The sequence below is a fragment of the Bos indicus genome, chromosome 29, assembly GCF_029378745.1.
Source record: "Bos indicus isolate NIAB-ARS_2022 breed Sahiwal x Tharparkar chromosome 29, NIAB-ARS_B.indTharparkar_mat_pri_1.0, whole genome shotgun sequence".
NCBI lineage: Eukaryota > Metazoa > Chordata > Mammalia > Artiodactyla > Bovidae > Bos > Bos indicus.
In genome coordinates, this window is record NC_091788.1 from 18,949,771 (window position 1) to 18,971,510 (window position 21,740).

At 39.0% G+C, this 21,740-nt stretch overlaps 1 protein-coding gene across 4 annotated transcripts in view; it reads left to right on the forward strand.

Annotated features, from left to right (window-relative positions):
* Positions 1-21,740, forward strand: part of PAK1 (p21 (RAC1) activated kinase 1) — a 160,671-nt gene that overhangs the window by 93,104 nt on the left and 45,827 nt on the right. For all 4 annotated transcript variants that reach the window (XM_070782772.1, XM_019955101.2, XM_019955102.2 and 1 more), the window contains 3 exons: positions 4,653-4,753; positions 8,364-8,511; positions 13,892-13,929. In XM_070782772.1, the coding sequence (XP_070638873.1) occupies positions 4,653-4,753; positions 8,364-8,511; positions 13,892-13,929 (287 nt within the window). The remainder of the gene's footprint in view (positions 1-4,652; positions 4,754-8,363; positions 8,512-13,891; positions 13,930-21,740) is intronic.

Sequence of the window (21,740 nt, forward strand, 5' to 3'; positions counted from 1 at the left end):
TCCTGTGGCCACTGCTGAATTTTCCAGATTTGCTGGCATATTGAGTGCAGCACTTTCACAGCATCATCTTTCAGGACTTGAAATAGCTCAACTGGAATTCCATCACCTCCACTAGCTTTGTTTGTAGTGATGCTTTCTAAGGCCCACTTGACTTTATGTTCCAGGATGTCTGGCTCTAAGTCAGTGATCACACCATCGTGATTATCTGAGTCATGAAGATCTGTTTTGTACGTTCTTCTGTGTATTCTTGCCACCTCTTATTAATATCTTCTGCTTCTGTTAGGTGAATATAAAAGTTACGTTTACACTGTACTGTGGTCTATTAAATGAACATCTATTTTTAAATAAACAGTGTACATACCTTAAGTGAAAAATACTTTAATCACTAAAGTATGTTAATCATCATCTGGTAATGCAAGGTTGCCACAAATTGTCAATTTGTAAAAAGTACTTAGTTACTGTGAAGTATAATAACTCCAAGCATAGTAAAACAAGGTTTTCCTGTAGTGGGAGATAGAGGATATAAGTCTGTAGGGCAGAGTTCTCAAAATCTTTATAAAAAAGTTTATTTTTTATAGAAGCTTTAGATTCACAGCAATATTGAGTGGAAAGTACACAGATTTCCTGTAAACACTCTGCTCCCACATATGCACATCTAATCTCACTACCAACATCTTGTCCTTAGGTGGTACATTTGTTACAATAGATGAACCTACATCAGCACATCATATTCGCTTCACATCCATATTTTACATTAGACTTCACTGTTGGTGTTGTGAATCTGTGAGTTGAATAAATATATATATGTATATGTATACACACACACAGTATTATAGTATCATGCAAAATATTTTCATCACCCTAAAATTTCTCTCGGAGAAGGCAATGGCACCCCACTCCAGTACTCTTGCCTGGAAAATCCCATGGACGGAGGAGCCTGGTGGGCTGCAGTCCATGGGGTCGTTAAGAGTCGGACACGACTGAAGCAACTTAGCAGCAGCAGCAGCAGCAAAATTTCTCTGTGCTCTGGTAACTCATCCTTCCTTCCCCTCTCATCTCTGGCGACCACTGATCCTTATACTGTCTCCATAGTTTTACCTTTTCAGATGTCAGATAGTTGGAATCATGTAGTATGTAGTCTTTTCAGATTGGTTTCTTTCACCTAGTAGTGTGGATTTAAGGTTCCTCATTATCTTTTCATGGCTTGATAGCTCATTTCTTCTTAGTGCTGAAAAATATTCCATTTTCTGGATGTATCATAGTTTATCCATTCATCTACTGAAGGACATCTTGGTTGCTTCCAAGTTTTGGCAGTTATGAATAAAGCTGCTGCAGACATCCACGTGCAAGTTTTTGTGTGAATAAGTTATCAGATCCTTTGGGTAAATAACGGAGGAGCACGAATGCTGGATTGTATGGTAAGAGTATGTTTAATTTTTTGAGAAACTGCCAACCTTTCTTCCAAAGTGACTGAACCATTTTGCATCCCTAGTTCTAATGAATGAAAATACTTGTTATTCCATATTCTTGTTAACATTTTCTGTTGTCAGTTTCAGATTTTGGCATTCTAGTAGGTGTGTAGGGGTTTTTATTGTTTTAATTTCAGTTCCCTAATGAAATATGATGTTGAGTATCTTTTCTGTCTGTATATCTTCTTTAGTGAGGTGTCTCTTCATGTCTTTTGCCTATGTCGTTCATCGGTTTGTTTTCTTATTATTGAATTGTGTGTGTGTGTGAAATTATAGTTTTTATTGGGTTGGCCAAAAATTCATTTGCATTTTTCTGTAAGATGGTGAGGAAAGCCTGAATGAAAATTTGTTCCAACTCAATATTTTATTAAAAAGTTTTTTTTATTGGGGTTGGTTAACAATGCTGTGTTGAGTTTTAGGTATATAGCAAAGTGAATCTGACATACATATACCCACTCTTTTTTGAATTCTTTTCCCATGTAGGCCATTATTGAGTATTGAGTAGAGTTCCCTGTGCTATGCTGTAGGTCTTCATTATCTATTTTATATATAGTAGGAGTGACAGGAGGAGAGTGAAAAAATTGGCTTAAAGCTCAACATTCAGAAAACGAAGATCATGGCATCCGGTCCCATCACTTCATGGGAAATAGATGGGGAAACAGTGGAAACAGTGTCAGACTATTTTTCTGGGCTCCAAAATCACTGCAGATGGTGACTGCAGCCATGAATTAAAAGACGCTTACTCCTTGGAAGGAAAGTTATGACCAACCTAGATAACATATTTAAAAGCAGAGACATTACTTGGCCAACAAAGGTCCGTCTAGTCAAGGCTATGGTTTTTCCAGTAATCATGTATGGATGTGAGAGTTGGACTGTGAAGAAAGCTGAGCACCGAAGAATTGATGCTTCTGAATTATGGTTGGAGAAGACTCTTGAGAGTCCCTTGGACTGTAAGGAGATCCAACCAGTCCATTCTAAAGGATATCAGTCCTGGGTGTTCTTTGGAAGGACTGATGTTGAAGCTGAAACTCCAGTACTTTGGCCACCTGATGCGAATAGCTGACTCATTGGAAAAGACTCTGATGCTGGGAGGGATTGGGGGCGGGAGGAAAAGGGGACGACAGAGGAGGAGATGGTTGGATGGCATCACCGACTCGATGGACGTGAGTTTGGGTAAACTCTGGGAGTTGGTGATGGACAGGGAGGCCTGGCGTGCTGCAATTCATGGGGTCGCAAAGTGTCGGACACGACTGAGTGACTGAACTGAACTGACTGAGGAGTGCCAGAATACAAAGGCTTTGGGGCTGGGAGCCTGAAGACCTCAATCCTGGCCCTAAATCTGCTGCTGACTTGCTCTGTACCTTGGAAAGGCTACTTAACTTCTTGAAACTTCTGGTTTCTTCTGTCAAATGGGCACCAGTATCACTATCCTACTTGTTACAAAATTGCATTGAGGCTCCAATGGACTGCTGCTGCTGCTGCTGCTGCTGCTGCTGTTAAGTCTCTTCAGTTGTGTCTGACTCTGTGAGACCCCATAGACTGCAGCCTGCCAGGCTCCTCCGTCCCTGGGATCCTCCAGGCAAGAATACTGGAGTGGGTTGCCATTTCCTTCTCCAATGCATGAAAGGGAAAAGGGAAAGTGAAGTTGCTCAGTCATGTGCAACTCTTAGTGACCCCATGGACTGCAGCCTACCAGGCTCCTGCATCCATGGGATTTACCAGGCAAGAGTACTGGAGTGGGTTGCCAGTGCCTTCTCCATCCAGTGGACTAGGTCTAGCTAATACCAAGACCTGAAATTCTTTTTAGCTGGGAGAGGGTTATATTAATTTGCTAGTGCTGCTGCAACAAATTACCCCAAACACGAAGCTTAAACAAGAAATTTTCAGTTTTGGAGGCTGGAAGTCCAAGATGAAGGTGTTCGTAGGGTTGGTTCCTTCTGAGAGCTGTGAGGAAAAATTTGTTGGGCTTGAAGAAGCACTGCTCTGATCTCTGCATTTATCTCCTCCTGTGTGCATTTGTCTCCAAATATTCCCTTTTTATAAGGACATTGACAGGATTAGGGACTGAACCTACTTCATGACCTAATCATATTTTAAATAATTATATCTGCAATGGCTCTGTTTCCAAATAAGATCATACTATGAGGTACTGGGAGTTAGAATATATGAATTTGGGGGGAACACAAGGGTATGACAAGGGCACAATAACTCTGTAAATATTGAAGCTTTTTGTGCCAGATCAGCAGACCTTTAGTGAACACCTGCTAATGATTCTTTGAGGTCCTAGCCTAGGGAGGCAGCATAGAATAGTGGTTTAGAACTTAGAGCCTGGGCCAGACTACCTAGATTTGAGTCTGACTGCTGCTGTTACTAACCGTTTGATCTTGGGCGAATAGCTTAGTCTCTATGCTTCAGCATCTTTATCTGCAAAGTAAGGATGATAGTACTTAATTGATAAGGTTGCTGTGAGGCCACAGTGAATATTATTACATATGAAGAACTTGAATTAATACATAAGATACAGAGATATATTTTACAGTGCAGGGCATATAGCCAATATTTTATAACAACTTTAAATGGAGGATAGTTTATAGAAATATTGAATTACAGTATGGTTCACCTGAAACTAATATTGTAAATCAATTATAATAGAAAAAAGTAACTTGAATCAGTGTACTTGATTAATTATTAGATACTCATTTTAAGAAACAATTTCCAAATCTAAAATTCCATAATGTGGAGAACCTTAAAGTGATGCATAATCAAGAATCAAAAGGTAGAAGCAGGTTTTAAAAGCTTATAGAATATAAGATGTCTGGGTTGGAAGGCTCTTTAGAGACCGTTTACTTGAGTCTTCTCATTTTGCAGATGGGGAAACCAGGGTTCAGAAAAAGGAAGTTACTTGCCCTGGATCAACAGACTCATTAGTGGTAAAACTAAGACATTTTGATAAATGTTCTGTCTGCTCCTGCCTTACTTTAGTTCAATGAAAAATTAAACCTTTAATCATGAATTGAGCATCTACTTCAATCTAGGTCTGGTTTTGGGCTCTGTAAATACACAGGTAAATTTGTATCATAGTCCTTGGCCTTTAAAAGAGCTTAGAGCTCAACAAAAGAGCTAAATAAATAAAGATGTAGTCATATCCTTGTTTTTACCTCCTTTTTCCTGTTTCTCTTGCAGCAAATAAAAAGAAGGAGAAGGAACGGCCAGAGATTTCTCTTCCTTCAGATTTTGAGCACACGATTCACGTTGGTTTTGATGCTGTCACAGGCGAGTTTACAGTAAGTTTTGGGTCACAGAAAGACATTTGGTCTTTCAGAGTTCTGGCTATGCACTGTTAAATTTAATCTTTTCCAGACTTCCTGATGCCTCTGTCTTTTCCTGAGACCCCTATTACTATCTTCTCATGTTCTTGAGAGGGACAGTTTCTACACCTCCAGAATTGTACCAGAGAAGCCTTTAAATCTCCATTCCTTAAATAGACCTCGGTTAAGTGGCCTTTTGGCAGGGACTCTGTGGTGGGCATTGATGATCCAGAGACAAATCAGATAAGGTTCATGCTTTAAAGGAGGAATAGCCTGGTGAGGAACAAACATCTCAAGAAGTTAACTGATACAGTAAGATGTCTTGTAAGAGAGGCCTGTGAGAAGCTCTGAGAGCAGAGAAAGGAATGACTAAACTCATCTTTAGCTGCTATCAGTTATCAAAGTTAGTTCTTTTAAAAAAACTTAAAAAATTGTTTTTATTTTATATTGGAGTTTTGCTCCTTGGAAGGAAAGCTGTGACAAACCTAGATAGCATATTAAAAAGCAGAGATATTACTTTGCCAACAGAGGTCTGTGTAGTCAAAGCTATACTTTTTCCAGTAGTCATGTATAGATGGGAGAGCTGGACCATACAGAAGGCTGAACACCGAAGAATTGATGCTCTTGAACTGTGGTGTCGGAGAAGATTCTTGAGAGTCCCTTGGACTGCAGGGAGATCAAACCAGTCAATCCTAAAGGAAATCAATCCTGAATATTCATTGGAAGGACTGATGCTGAAGCTCCAATACTTTGGCCATCTGATGCGAAGGGCTGACTCATTAGAAAAGATGCTGATGCTGGGAAAGATTGAAGGCAGGAGGAGAATAGGATGACAGAGGATGAGATGGTTGGATAGCATCACCGACTGGATGGACATGAGTTTGAGCAAGCTCCGGGAATTGATGATGGACAGGGAAGCCTGGTGTGATACAGTCCATGGGGTTGCAAAGAGTCAGACATGACTGAGCGACTGAACTGACTGATAGCCAGTTAACAATGTTGTGAATTTCTGGTGGACAGCAGGGGTACTCAGTCATACATATACATGTATCCATTCTCCCCCAAACTCCTTTTCCATCCAGACTGCCATGTAACATTGAGCAGACCTCCCTGTGCTATACAGTAGGGCCTTGTTGGTTACCTATTTTAAATATAGCAGTGTGTAGGTGGTGATCCCAAACTCCCTAACTATCCCTTCCCCCCATCCTTTCCCTCGGTAACCATAAGTTTGTTGTCTAAGGTTGTGGGTCTGTTTCTATTTTGTAAGTAAGTTTAATTGTATTGTTTCTTTTCAAGTTCTGCATATAAGGGGTATCATATGATATTTCTCTGTCTGAGTTACTTCACTTAGTATAATAATCTGTAGGTCCATCCATGTTGCTGCAAATGAGATTATTTCATTCTTTCTTATGGCCGAGTAGTATTCCATTGTCTGTCTATACCACATTTTCTTTATCCATTTCTCTGTCAGACATTTAGGTTGCTTCTTTTGGCTATTTCTTGGCTCTTGTAAACAGTGCTGCAATGAACACTGGAATACATGTATCCGTTCAGATCATATTTTTCTTTGGATGTATGCCCAGGAGTGGGGTTGCAGGGTCATATGGTAGCTCTATTTTTAGTTTTTTAAACTAAACCTCCATACTGTTCTCTATAGTGGCTGTACCAATTTAAATTCTCACCAACAGTGTAGGAGGGTTCCCTTCTCTCCACACCATCTCCAGCATTTATTGTTTGGGGATTTTTTGTTGATGGCCATTCTGACTGGTGTGAGGTAATATTCATTGTGGCTTTGATTTGCATTTCTCTAATAATTAGTCATGCTGAATTTCCACTACTATTGCATTACTATTGATTTCCCCTTTTACAATTGTTAAAATTTGCCTTATATATTGAGGTGCTCCTATGTTGAATACATATATGTTTACAGTTTTTATATCTTCTTGGATTCATCCCTTGATCATTATGTAGTGTCCTTCTTTGTCTCTTGTAACAGTCTTTGTTTTAAAGTCTGTTGTGTCTTGTATGAGTATTGCTACTCCAGTTTTCTTTTAATTTTGATTTCCATGGAATACCTTCTTCTAACCCCTCACTTTCAGTCTGTATGTATCCCTAGGTCTGAAGAGAGTCTCTTGTAGACAGCATCTATATGAGTCTTGTTTCTGTATCCACCCAGCCGGTCTTTGTGTTTTGGTTGGCACATATAATCTATTATCAATATGTATATTCCTATTGCCATTTTGTTAATTATTCTGTTTGTTTTCATAGGTCTTTTTTCTTCCCTTCCTCCTTTGTTCTCTTGCGGTTTGATTACCATCTTTAGTGTTGTGTTTGGGGTGATCTTTCTTTTGCTTATGTGTATCTATAGAATCTACCTGCAATGCAAGAGACCCTGGTTGAAGCCCTGGGTCAGGTAGATCCCCTGGAGAAGGAAATGGCAATCCACTCCAGTATTCTTGCTTGGAGAATCCCATGGACAGAGGAACCTGGCAGGCTACAGTCCTTGTCATTGCAAAGAGTCGGATATGACTGAGTGACTAACACACAATGTAGTTTTTGGGTTTGCTGCACCCATGAGGTTTTGATATAACAATACATATATATAGAAGTTTTCTTTTTTAAAGTTGCTAGTCTCTTTCCCACCCAGAGGAGTTCCTTTAGCATTTGTTGCAAAGTGGGTCTGCTGGTGCTGAATTCTCTTAGTTTTTGCTTGTCTTTAAATCTTTTGATTTCCATGTCAAATCTAAATGTTATTTCCTATCTCAAGAGGTATAGTATTCTTGATTTTGCTTTTGTGGGCAGCGACTTTAACCCACTTGTCTGCTGATGAGTGGGACTGTGTTCCCTCCCTGTTTGTTGTTTGGCCTGAGGTGACCTAACCCTGGACCTAAAGGCTCTATGATAGGGCTGATGGCAGCCTGCAGGAGCGCTCATGCCAATGGGTAGTACTGCTGCCAGTGCCCTTGTCACCGTGAGCCGCAGCCACCCCTTGCCTCTTCAGGAGACTCTACAGCACTAGCAGATAGGTTTGGTTCATTCTCCTATGGGGTTTCTGCTCCTTTCCCTGGGTCCTGTTGGGCTCAACGTTTTGTATGTGCTCTCTAAAAGTGGAGTGTGTTTCCCCTAGTCCTGTGGAAGTTCTGTAGTCAAATCTCATTGGCTTTCAAAGTTAGATTCCCTGGGGTTTCCTAGTGCCATTGCCAGACTCCTAGTCTGGGAAGCCTGACGTAGGGCTCAGAATCTTCACAAGAGTGGCAGAACTTCTGTGTGGTAAAATTGTTCTCCAGTTTGTGGGTCTCCCACCTGGTGGATATTGGATTTGGTTTTACAGTGATTGTGCCTGTCCTATGATCTCATTGCGGCTACACCTTTGTCTTTGGATTTTTTTTTGATGGGTTCCAGCAAACTAGCTAACTGTTTAGCAGTTAGTTGTGCTAAACTAACTAACTGTTGGAGGAGGAGGTGAGCACATGTCCTCTGCTTCCCCATCTTGAACCAATCTTCCACTCCACAGTTAGTTCTGAATTTGCTTCAGGGTCCCTGTGACTGTGTGCCTTGCTGACAGCCTTATATATCTCTCTTACAGGGGATGCCAGAGCAATGGGCCCGCTTGCTTCAGACATCAAATATCACTAAGTCGGAGCAGAAGAAAAACCCGCAGGCTGTTCTGGATGTGTTGGAATTTTATAACTCAAAGAAGACCTCCAACAGCCAGAAGTATATGAGCTTTACAGGTATGGAGATTGTGTCCAGGACAGTCTAGGGCCAAAAAAAAATGTTTTCATATTGGATGCCTGTTGATGTGAAGGAAGAACATTATGGGAAGAGTAGAGATGGCACTTTCACTAAGATGGAATTTTGGAATTTGAGAGCTACGATTTTGGGTTTTTGCATCAAACTTGAGTCTTTACTCTAAAACGGCATGTTTCTAAAAAATACTGTGATATTATGTATAAAAACATAGACTTTGTGCTAGAAAATCTGGATTCTGATACTGACTAGATTTTAGTAATTACTTTATTTCTTTGAGCTTCAAAATGGGGATGTTATTTCCTATCTCAAGAGGTTGTAATGAGAATAAATGAGCTCACTGATGTGAAAATTCTTTGTAGGTTATAAAACAGCACCGTGGAAATGTAAGCCATTGTTATCATTGTTTCAATATCAGTAAGTTATGTGATAACACATTTAAGTAGGCAAGCCCAATTTCTTCCTCAAGAAATGAATTTTTATCAGTCAAATGAAAAAAGGCCAAATATAATAATAAATGTTCTTTAGATGTATTCGTTGTATCTGCATAAAGGGCTGTGTTTTTCAGAATGTTTTTCATACCAGAATTGGAATTAGAATCCAGGTCTCCTAATTCCTGGACTAGGAATTACCACTTCCTTCTAGTAACTCTTACTCAGAACACCTCCTTCCATGGCAGAGAGATTTTTCTTTTCTTAAGCAAGTCCTAAGAAGGCCTACATTTCTGGAAACTTGCCTTTTATATAGCATCTTAGAATTTTAGGGCAAGTAGTATCTTTAGTATATACCACTTCCAGTTTCCTCTTGTTTTGCAAACATTAGAGCCCCAAATGCCTTTCTATTGTGCCTAAATTAATAGTCTCTTAACCACTATTCTTAACTCTGAGTTCAGTGCTTAATGCTGGTGTTACTGTTGTCTCTTTTAAAGGTCAGTGTTGTTGGGGATAGTGAGAACCAGGATGAACTAACTGATTTTGAAGGATGCTTTTCCCAGCAAGTATCTGGCTTGTAGCAAAGGGCACAGATGGTGAGGATGACAAACTGCAGCTTTGCTCATTCTCATAGTGGTGCCCAGCAGAGCATTATACATGTCCCTAGCATATTCCTTCCTTGATATCTGTGCCCGCTGGATCTATCTCACTTCTTCCATTCAGGGAGTGAGTTATTCCAAGGCAGTATTGGGTTTGAGGGATCATGGGTAGGAAAGTTTTCTAGATTAGGGTTTGTGTTTTCAAGAGTTTGTCATGGAGATGTCAGATTATGAGCTGGTTTTGAAAGCCTCAGTAGCAAAGTCTTTGAAATAATCTCTTTTTATGTGTATGTATGTAGATATATACAAATACTGTTTATGTTTATGGAAGCAGCTCTGTGGGTTTCTGTATGTTTGGAATATAAAAAGTCCCCTTTAAGTATATATGAGTGAATATGGGTATATGATATACACATTCAGGGTATTGTGTGTATGTTCCTGGATGTATCCATAAATGAATAACATTGAAGGATTTTTTGTTTTCTGTAAGTTGAAGACCAAAGCAGCTCCAGGCAAAACTGTATATTTGTCATAGTTATTTTTTTATTGAAGTATAATTGATTTACAGTGTTGTGTTAGTTACTGCTATACAGGAAAGTGATTCAGTTATATATTCACTCTATTTTAAAATATTCTTTTCCAGTATGGTTTATCATACGATATTTTTTCCCTTAAAAAAATTATTTATTAAAAATTTTAATTGAAGGATAATTGCTTTACAGTATATCATAGGGTATTGAATATAGTTCTCTGTATTATACAGTAGATCTCATTTTTTTATGGCATAGTTATTTTAAATGTCCTCTCTCTCATTTTCCTATTTCCTTTCTTCTCATACTATTCTCATATTAATTATGACAACACTACTTCAATTTGTATATGCTTGCACATAAATTATCTCATTTGATTCTCATGATGACATTGAGAGACTGGCAGCACAAGTACTGTTACCCACATTTTGCATACTCAGAGAAATTATTTAGGCTCAGGGGAAGTAAGTGATTTATTCATAGAGCCTTAACATATCAGTTGAGTGATACACCAGTGATGTAAGTGTGTTTTCAACTTGGTCTTTAAATCCTTTGCTGTCTAAAACCAAAGCACAATTTTTCATGCCAATTTTTTTTTTGTTTCCTGTTTTTTTAACACTTTATTTTCTGTACCAATTAATAGGTAATGTGATAAGCAAAATTTAGACTAGATTGACAACTTCAGTCTGGTTTTAGAAAAGGCAGAGGAACCAGAGATCAAATTGCCAACATCCGCTGGATCATGGAAAAAGCAAGAGAGTTCCAGAAAAACATCTATTTCTTCTTTATTGACTATGCCAAAGCCTTTGACTGTGTGGATCACAATAAACTGTGGAAAATTCTGAAAGAGATGGGAATACCAGACTACCTGACCTGCCTCTTGAGAAATCTGTATGCAGGTCAAGAAGCAACAGTTAGAACTGGTCACGGACCAACAGACTGGTTCCAAGTAGGAAAAGGAGTACATCAAATCTGTATATTGTTACTGTGCTTATTTAACTTATATGCAGAGTACACCATGAGAAACGCTGGGCTGGATGAAGCACAAGCTGGAATGAAGATTGCCGGGAGAAATATCAATAACCTCAGGTATGCAGATGATACCACCCTTATGGCAGAAAGTGAAGAAGAACTAAAGAACCTCTTGATGAAAGTGAAAGAAGAAAGTGAAAATGTTGGCTTAAAGCTCAACATTCAGAAAACAAAGATCATGGCATCTGATCTCATCACTTCATGGCAAATAGATGGAGAAACAGTGGAAACAGTGGCAGACTTTTATTTTTTTTGGCTCCAAAATCACTGCAGATGGTGACTTCAGCCATGAAATTAAAAGACACTTACTCTTTGGAAGAAAAGTTATGACCAACCTAGACAGCATATTAAAAAGCAGAGACATTAGTTTGCCAACAAAGGTCTGTCTAGTCAAGGCTATGGTTTTTCCTGTGGTCATGTATGGATGTGAGAGTTGGACTAAAAAGAAAGCTGAAAGTGAAGTCGCTCAGTCGTGTCCGAGTCTTTGCGACCCCATGGACTGTAGCCTACCAGGCCCCTCCCTCCATGGGATTCTCCAGGCAAGAGTACTGGAGTGGGCTGCCATTTCCTTCTCCAGGGGATCTTCCCGACCCAGGGATCGAACCCGGGTCTTCCGTATTCCAGGCAGACGCTTTAACCTCTGAGCCACCAGGGAAGCCCAAAAGAAAGCTGAGCACCGAAGAATTGATGCTTTTGAACTGTGGTGTTGGAGAAGACTCTTGAGAGTCCCTTGGACTGGAAGGGGATCCAACCTGTCCATCCTAAAGGAAATCAGTCCTGAATATTCATTGGAAAGACTGATGTTGTAGCTGAATCTCCAATACTTTGGCCACCTCATGCGAAGAGCTGACTCATTTGAAAAGATCTTGATGCTGGCACAGATTGAAGGTGGGAGGAGAAGGGGACGACAGAGGATGAGATGGTTGGATGGCATCACCGACTCGATGGACAGGAGTCTGAGTAAACTCCGGGAGTTGGTGATGGACAGGGAGGTCTGGTGTGCTGCAGTCCATGGGGTCGCAAAGATTTGAACACGACTGAGTGACTGAACTGAACTGACAACCTCAGGTTCTGGGTTTTAGCCCTCTTTGCCACGGATTTGTGGCATTTGATTTATGTAATCTTAAACCAGTTTCTTTTCCTCTGAACCTTAGTTTATTTATTTGTAAAATGAAGGGATTGGAAGTGCTTTCTGCTGTGTCATTCTGTGCTATGAAATTTAATTTTTATATATAAAAATTGTACATCTCATTTAGAAGGTGCAAACTTACTCTTCTTTTATATGATTGAGATATGTTTATTACCAGAATACCCAGTCCTCAAAAACAGTAGTACTACGGAAGGTTGGAGGTGGTGCAGTGAAGGCATAGTATTCTGCTTGGTATGGAATTTGCTTTTGGACAAGAAAAACAAGTGAATTATGTTTAAGCTATATCCTGATTTGATTTCTCTAGGGTACAGCTTGCCATTCAGGGCTTGCTTTAAGAACATATTATCACAGTTTGTGGGTTCATAATTTGTCACAGGATCACAGGAGCTATACCTGACACTTTCATGTATGTGAGATCTTGGACATTATCTGGGCTTGTTTCCTGGTGAGGTAGATGTAGGATTTGATATAATATTTCTTCTCCTTAATTCCATTGTTGGTGAACTGATGAAATCAATTTCTTCTTGGACTTCTAGGGATTAAAGAATAAATCCAAACATAGTACTTGGTGTTTAAACTTATTTTCTTGCTAGATCTCCATTGGGTTTGTGTATCATACTTTATCAAGTTTAAGATATCATTGATTGTAAGATGCATTGTTATTTTACATACATGAAGAAAAAAGAAGCTGCCAATTAAATCATGAAATACCTTTGACTGTAGGACACATCTTTGTTTCAGAGATGTTAATGTGAAAAAATATATATCTTGGAATTAATAAAATTTGGTGATGTTGAGGGAGTTTAGATCTAGTGTCAGAAATTGTCAGAAATAAGACCATACCTTTAATTATACTTGACATGACCGTGTTGTGCTAAGATGCTTAGTCATGTCCGACGCTTACCCCATGGACCGTAGCCCACCAGGATCCTCTATCAACGGGGATTCTCCAAGTGAGAATATTGGAGTGGGTAGCCTATCCCTTTTCCAGGGGAACTTCTCCACCCAGGAATCAAACCAGGGTCTCCTGCATTGCAGACAGATTCTTCACCAGCTGAGCTACCCGGGAAGCTCTTTTCCTAAGTTTTTCTTAGTTTTTCTAAGTTTTAACTAAGTTTCCTTAGTTTTTCTCTCCTTGTGGCGAATAGACATGGATATAGAAGGATCCTTTCTAAAAGCTGAAGTCGCATGCTGATTTGTTATAGATGTCTCAGGGTGATACCAGTCAGGAACTGTTTCCTTTTCTCTTAGAATGGAGGAAATTTCCTTAATCACTGAGGCTTGATAATGTGGATATAGTTATAGCATAGTATTTAGAATTAGACCAGGATTCAAATCTTGACTCCTAATAACCTGTGTGTTAAATAATTTGTAGACAAATCACTTCAATGAATGTCAGTTTCCAAATTTATAAAAGTAGACATAATAATAGTACCCAGCTGTAGCAAGGATTAGAGGTGGTAATGTGTATAAAGTATTTAGCATGGTATTGAGACTGTAGTATCAGTAACACTGTTATTCTAAGCTTGGCAAGTATTTTACTGAATAGGCTTCTTAAGTCTCAAGAAAGGATTCACTGTAATTGTTTACTGACTGAATCACTTGTCTTTTTTCTTTTGTAGATAAATCAGCTGAGGATTATAATTCTTCTAACACTTTGGTAAGCCTTTATTTCCTCTATTCTGATATGGGCAGGTATGATTTTTAGGGATCAGGTCAGTGTGGTAGATGCAGAGTCTGGGCTGGTGGGCACTCATCTTGGTCACTCTCCCACCCTGGGCCTCAGAGTAAAGGACTTGAAGTTAATAAGCAGTAGATATCCCTTCCAGCTTTAATTTATTAATGCTCTAGAAATCCTAACCCTGGAACCAGAAGAACTGGCTCCTAGACTCAGTTTTCAGTTTTAGCTTTGAACCTTTTTGCCTTTCTGAGCTTCAGTTTTTTTCTCAGTAGAATGAGGACTATACACTTTGCCTTACCTGGAAATGTCCTCAAATAGCTGCATTTAAAAGAGAATTCCTTCTTTTGGGTTAATTGGGTTTACAAAACCAGGATTAGGATTAATTGTTGAAGGGAGCAGATTCTATTAATTTAAGGTCATTCATTCTGTCCTCTGAAGTTGTAGTGAATGTCCTATCACATGAGGGAATGTATAGAAGTCATTGATGACCTCATGGGTCCCTCTGACCTTCACAACTTACCAATTCCTTTTTCTAAAGCAGATTATGAGATGAGGTATTGATGTATTTGAAAGGGTCTTATAATGAGTAAGCTGTGGCTTACTATACTAGATTACTGCTATTCTTTTTATCTAGTGCTGTCTCTTGTGCACAGTTGGTTATTTTATGTTGATTTACTAAACATTTGCAAAGCCGCTATTCTATGCCAGGTCCTCTGTGGAGAAATGACAGTATAGGGATGAATCAGACATTATCAAACTCCTGATCTCCCAGTCGTATGAGTGTCATGAAGGCGCAAACAGTTACAGTACAGGATGCTAAAACTTCATGAGGCCAGGAACTGTGTCTCACCTGTCAGCTGCAGGTTCCACGGCATGTGGCACACAACGATATAATACTGAATAAAATTAAACTGTGGCACGTACTGAATAAAAGATTGGATGTTTGAGGAAAGCTTCCTGATGGTGAAGTCTGAACTGAATGAGTTAGTTGTCTTGGGGAAGAATAATAAAGAGACAAGTGTATTCCAGGCAGAGGATAAATAGCATGTGCTAAGGCAAGGAGGTTCGTGAGGTTGGCTTGCACAGAGAACTGCGAGTGGTTTGTTATGATTGGAACGTGAAGTGTAGGCAGGTCAGATCATGTAGGAATTTTAACTTTTAAAGGTAATACCAAGCTATTGAAGGATCTTAAGTGGAAGAGTCATACATTCTAACACAATACTGAGTCACAATCCAAGAACGTTGAATCATGCTTCCAGCATTGGAGATTGGTTTATTCTGAGTCATTTATACTGTAATTAGTGATTTAAAAAAAAAGGTTCACATGTCCATTGCCAGTAGCATCCTGGGTCCTTTCATATTCACGATCTCTTTTAATCTTCACAGGAGTTTAATGAGACAGGTTATTATCCTTGTATAATAGATGATAAAACTGAAATTGAGAAGGGTTATTGGCAATAGGTAACTGATTCCCAGTTCGTTTTGCTTTCCACTGATTCATTTTTTCATCAGATGGAAGAGATACAGTTAAAAGGTGGTGAAGAACTTGCTGATGTTAAGATCCTTGGAAATTTCTCCCCATTATTGAGTTGTAAATTGTTGAAGAAGGGATGTTAACCAAAGCTGAACTGTACTTTGTGGCTCAAATGTCTTTATGCTTTTAAAGGCGAAGTAGCAGCTATTACTTATTGAGTAGCTAAGATGTGCCAGGCACTATGTTAGTAACTTATATGGTGGTGGTTTAGTCGCTAAGTCGTGTACGACTCTCATGACCCCATGGACTGTAGCCTGCCAGGCTCATCTGTCTATAGGATTCTCCAGGCAAAAACACTGGAATGGGTTGCCATTTCCTTCTCCAGGGGATCTTCCCATCCCAGGAATCAAACCTGTGTCTCCTGCATCGCAGGCAAATTCTTTATTGACTGGGCTATGAGGGAAGCCCAATAACTTATGTATGTTAACATAATTCATCCTCACAAATTAACCTTGTGAAGAAATTATCATCTCCATTTCACAGGTAGGAAACAGACTTTCCTGGAGACTCATAATTGGTATGGTGATACAACCAGATTAGAACTAAGGTCTTCTGAGTCTCTGTCCTGGGTTTTTTTCCCACTGTGGCAGGGAATTGAGAAAGAAGATGTCAGAGAGGTCTTATAAAGGAGATTGCAGTAAAGCCTTTGGTCTGTTGTTCCTTAGTGAGGAGGAGGAGCCCTGGGGCTCATGCCATATGGCGGAGAGGATAACACCTGCTTTGTAAAAACCTGTACTGATTTTAGTATCTACAATTAAAACCACCAGATTGTCAAGGACATTTTCTCCCCAATTCAGAACATTATCCCTGTGGCTCAGTCCTCTTTATTTCCTTACTAGTTATATGTGGGGATATGGTTTGTCCTGTGATAGCATGGCATCGTTTTCCATATTGGTTTCACACAGATCATTCCATTTGATATTGGAAATATTTGAATGATACTGTAATCTCCTGACACAAGGAACTGGGACTCAGAGATAACATGACATGCTTCCTATCCTTGAATGAATTAGTAGTAGAAACGAGTACAATATTAAGTTCTCTGCAGCATTCATTTATACATTTAACCATAGATATTTATTTAGCACTTTCTTTGTGCCCAGGTATTGGTGATACAGAGATAAAATTTTTGCATTATCTTAGTCCCTGAGAAAAAATAGAAGGATGAGGGCTGCAAGAGGAGTACATGAATAACATAAAATGAGGGTCATATTTGATGGAGTGATTTATTCTGCTTGGTAGTACAAGATAGTTGGCACAAGGTTCTTGGGCCCTCACAGTTTGTTCATTTAATAAACATAACCTTTAATGTTTCTTCTAGTTCTAAAATTCTTTTATTTGTGGCTCATTGGTCTGAGATCCATCTCAGATTATTTAGCATTTTAATGCCTGAGCTCTCATTTATAAAATGGTCACCTACTATGTTATAGGCTCTGTGGGTGCCCAAGAGTCAAGGATGGGTAAGGTCTTTGCTCTTGATCTCACTACTTAGTGAGGAATCAGAACACGTAAACAAGGATTGATAACACAGTGTCAGGTAAGTAACACAGTGTCAGGTAAATGTAGGCAATGATACCAGCCAGAAAAAAGGGCCATCAATGCTTTCTTGTGTGAGGTAGCATGAACAAAAGCCACATTGTTAAGGATCCATCATGTCAGGTGAAAGAACTTGGACTCTCCACTTGAGCTAAGGAAGTATTTTAAATAATGTAGTTAGATGTTTATTTTAGTCTAAACTACCATCTTAGAAAGGGCTTTCCTGGTGGCCCAGTGGTAAAGAATCTGCTTGCCAGTGCAGGAGATGTGGGTTCAGTCCTTGGGTCAGCAAGATCCACTGGAGAAGGAAATGTCAACCCACTCCAGTATTCTTGCTGGGAAAATCCTTGGATAGAGGAGCCTGGCAGGCTACACTCCATGGGGTCAGAAAGAGTTGGATACGACTGAACTACTGAATAACAACAACCATTTTAGAAAGAGACCTCTGGAATTTGGATCTGTGTAGTGGGATGAATTCATATCTCTGTCTCTCTTGCTATGCTTAATTTCTTAAATTCAGAAAAGATACATAAAAATAAATTCAAAACAATGCTTATTAATGAACCATTGTTGGAAATTTATGGAAGATAGAAAGCAGATAAGATCAGATTGACAGCAGAAAGTACAGCTGCTCTGTATGTAGAATATATATAAAATATTCTCTCACACAGCTGCTCTGTATGTGAGAGAATATATATAAAAAACAGGAAAGAGTCCTGGGTAATCTTCAAGAGTAAATTACTTTAAATTCTGTAATTGAAAAAGCTGGGGTAGCCTCCATGTTAAGTGAGCAAAAGGTATCAGAAGGTTGATCCTAAGCTTAAAAGACACTTTTCTAAAGAAAGTACACTGACCTTTTCCAGTCCTGTGGCCACTGCTGAGTTTTCCCAATTTGCTGGCATATTGAGTGCAGCACTTTCACAGCATCATCTTTTAGGATTGGAAATAGCTCAACTGGAATTCCATCACCTCCACTAGCTTTGTTTGTAGTGATGCTTCCTAAGGCCCACTTGACTTCACATTCCAGGATGTCTGGCTCTAGGTTAGTGTGAGTGATCACACCATCATGATTATCTGGGTTGTGAAGATCTTTTTTGTATAGTTTCTGTGTATTCTTGCCACCTCTTCTTAATATCTTCTGCTTCTGTTAGGTCCATACCATTTCTGTCCTTTATTGTGCCCATCTTTGCATGATTACTGAGGAAGGCTTTCTTATCTCTCCTTGTTATTCTTTGGAGCTCTGCTTTCAAATGGGTATAGCTTTCCCTTTCTCCTTTGCCTTTAGCGTCTCTTCTTTTCTCAGCTATTTGTAAAGCCTCTTCAGACAACCATTTTGCCTTTTTGCATTTCTTTTTCTTGACGATGGTCTTGATCACTGCCTCCTGTACAATGTCATGAACCTCCATCCGTAGTTCTTCAGGCACTCTGTCTATCAGATCTAATCCCTTGAATCTATTTGTCACTTTCACTGTATAATCGTAAAGGATTTGATTTACCCAACAGGTAAATATTGTTAATATTTAGTGTTTAGCCTTTCCAAGGGTGGTAAACTAGATCATCACATTTTTTTTTTTTAAGACTTGCTGGACTAATTCTCTGATTTTTTAAAATATTTACTCTATTTTCCTTGCCTTAATTTTGCAGCATAGGTATGTAGACTGGTTTTCAGATTTGCCTACCATCAACTTGAGATTTGGTCTTTTTAACAGTTACTGCTCATCTATTTGTCTTTGCCTCCTTTGCTAATCCTGCCTTCTTTCCTGTTTTCCCCAACCTTCTGGGTTTAATGGCTTTAACAGGCCATTATTTATTATAGTTCTAATGAGATTTTAAGAAATAGATGCCTATGTTCAATCTGCCATCTTTATCAGGCATTCCTGAGGAATTTTTACTTTTAACTCCTTACATATCTGTATTATATAAAATGTAAGATAAGAACCTGCTGGTTTTACATATAACTTAAAATTTTTCTTTTAAAAGATAGCATTATTGACTGTTATTTATATACCGTAAAATTCATCCATACTTGTTGAATTATACAATTCAGTGATTGTATTAAATTTATAGACTTGTGCAGCTGTCTCTACAATCTATTTTTGGAATATTCCCATCACCACAAAGAGTTCCCTAGTATTCTTTTACAGTTCATTCCAACTCCCATGCCCAACCCTAGGAAACCACTGATATTCTTTCTGTCTATATAAACATACATTTTCCAGACATTTTATGTAAATGGACTCATAGACCATGTAGTCTTTTGTGTCTAGCTTCTTTCACTTAGTATAATACTTGTGAGTTTCATCCATGTTCTAGCATGTATCAGGACATCATTCCTTTTTATAAAAGTCTGAATAATATTTTATTGTATTGATTATTCATCAGTTGATGGGCATTTGGCTTTTTTCTTATTTTTGATTATTATAAATAATGCTCATACTAACATTCATGTACAAACTTTGGTGTGGATCTGTGTTTTCATTTCTCTTTGGTATATACCTAGGAGTAGAATTTCTAAGTCACGTGGTGATTCTATGTTTAACCATTTGAGGAACTGCTAGACCGTGTTCTACAGTGGCTGCACCTTTTTACACTCCCACCAACATTAGGATGCTTCTAATTTCTACATATCTTCTCTCACATTTGTTATTGTCTGTCTTTTGATTATAGCCATCTTAGTGGATATGAAGTGGTATCTCATTGTGGTTTTGATTTGCATTTCCTAATAATGATGTTGAGTATTGGGCATGTGCTTATTGGCCATTTGTTTATCTTCTTTGGAGAAATTTTTTGTCGTTGTTTACCTCTTAATTTAATTCTACTGTGGTTAAATAAGACATTTTGTGTGTTTTCAGTCTTGAAAATTTATTGAGATATGTTTTATGGCCCAGCATATATTCTAGTCTGAAGAATTATCCATAAATGGTTAAAAGTAATGTGTGTTCTTCAGAACTTGGGTGGAATGTTTTGTATATGTCAGTTAGGTTGCATTGACTGATAGTGTTGTTAAAATCTATATCATTGCTCATTATTGAGATCTCTTTCAGGGCTGTCCAGAAACTTTAACTTTCTGGTTGTCCCTTTTGAAGCTTTTATGTATGTGCACAAAGCCAGACATGTATGACTAGTGTAGGACCTCTCTCTAATGTCTGTTGTATCTTTGAGCAGTCTTGGCCAGAATTCACTTGCCCTATCCATGATTGCAGCCTCAGGCTAGCAGCTGTTGACCCTCTCCTGCTGCCGTCTCTGGGAGGTCACTTCCACTGATGGCCCCACTGGGCCTTTGCACTGCTCACTCCTCCAAATGAAAGTGAGCCCTCTTGGACCACATAGTTGCAGCCTGCCTTCCCTGGAAGAAACCCTGCTCTAATGAAGCTAGGGTGGGATGGATGGGAGAAATCCTGGCCAGAACATCAGAGATCCCTATGTTTTTACCCAAAGTTCAGCAGTTTTAAAATGATAAGCACTTCTCAGTAGTATATGTAGGCACCTGGAGGTTTCGGAAACATTCCAAGCATGTTCCCTTTTCAGAGTCTTTGTATCTCTTCCATCTGCCAGGAATATTCTTTTCCCAGAGGGTCTGATGGCTTGTTTTCTCATTTTATTCTAGCCATTAAAGAGATCTTTTCATGACTACTTATATCTAAGGTAATAATTCCTTACTTTAAATCAATCTCTACTCTCACATGTTTCTTACTATTACCTGGCAATTTGGTGATGAATATTAAATGTATCTTCTTCTAAAATGTAAGCCATAGGACCAGGCACTTTATCTACAGTGAATCAGTGGATGAGTTGGAGTCACTTTTAAAAAAGAGCTTTGTAGTTATTAACCATAATGATAATTTAATTGATTCCTTACATCTTTCTGAGTGTTTTTATACCCACATCACTTCATTTCTTTCTCCATGTGGTCCTCTAAGGTAGGCAGAGAGCTTCTTGTCATCATTTCCATTTTATGGATGAGAACTTTGGCTTAAAGTGGGATAGCCTTGGCAAAGAACACAGGGATAAGCAATAAAATTCTGGGAAAGAAACCTATATCTCTTGATTCTGGTAGTCGTTAATACAACCACCCAAAGCCATCACGTGTGGAAACCAGAATGTGTTGCTAAGGACGGTGATGAAATCCCCTCCCGCACAGTTTTAGAAAGCAACAAACTTGGTGTTTATAGTCTACAGTGGGTAGCCCTAGGCCCCCAAGAGGATGGAGAGGCTGCTGAGTTAATTTTATTCTCATTTTGGGTTCCTAGTTAAATTTTGTTGAGTGGAATATAAGGGGAAAACAAATTAGAGTGGAAAAGTATCAAAATATGTGCTTTCACAGGGAAAGAACCTCTATTGGATTTTAGAACTGAAAGTGACTTAAGGGCACCCCTCAAATTATACCAGTTCTCACCTCCACATTCCTCAAGTGATGAAACTTGAAGCCGAGAGGATGGATTCATTGCCTGTAGTCACTAAAAGTAGTTGCTTACAAATGCCTGTCGCTGGCAGTTTTTAAGTTATGTCCTGCACTGGAGGTCCTGTTAGAATCTATGAGGATGCCAACTTTCCCTACTTAGTATGTCAAATGTGGTAAAGGCCACTCTCCCACACATAACTCCAGTATGATATTCAACTAAATAAGTTCCTTTACTTAGCCCATGTTGTTCTGACATTCCTCTCTCCAGTGGCCTCAAATGGCAGCAAAAGGGGAATTGTCCGTCTGTCTGTCTCCTGC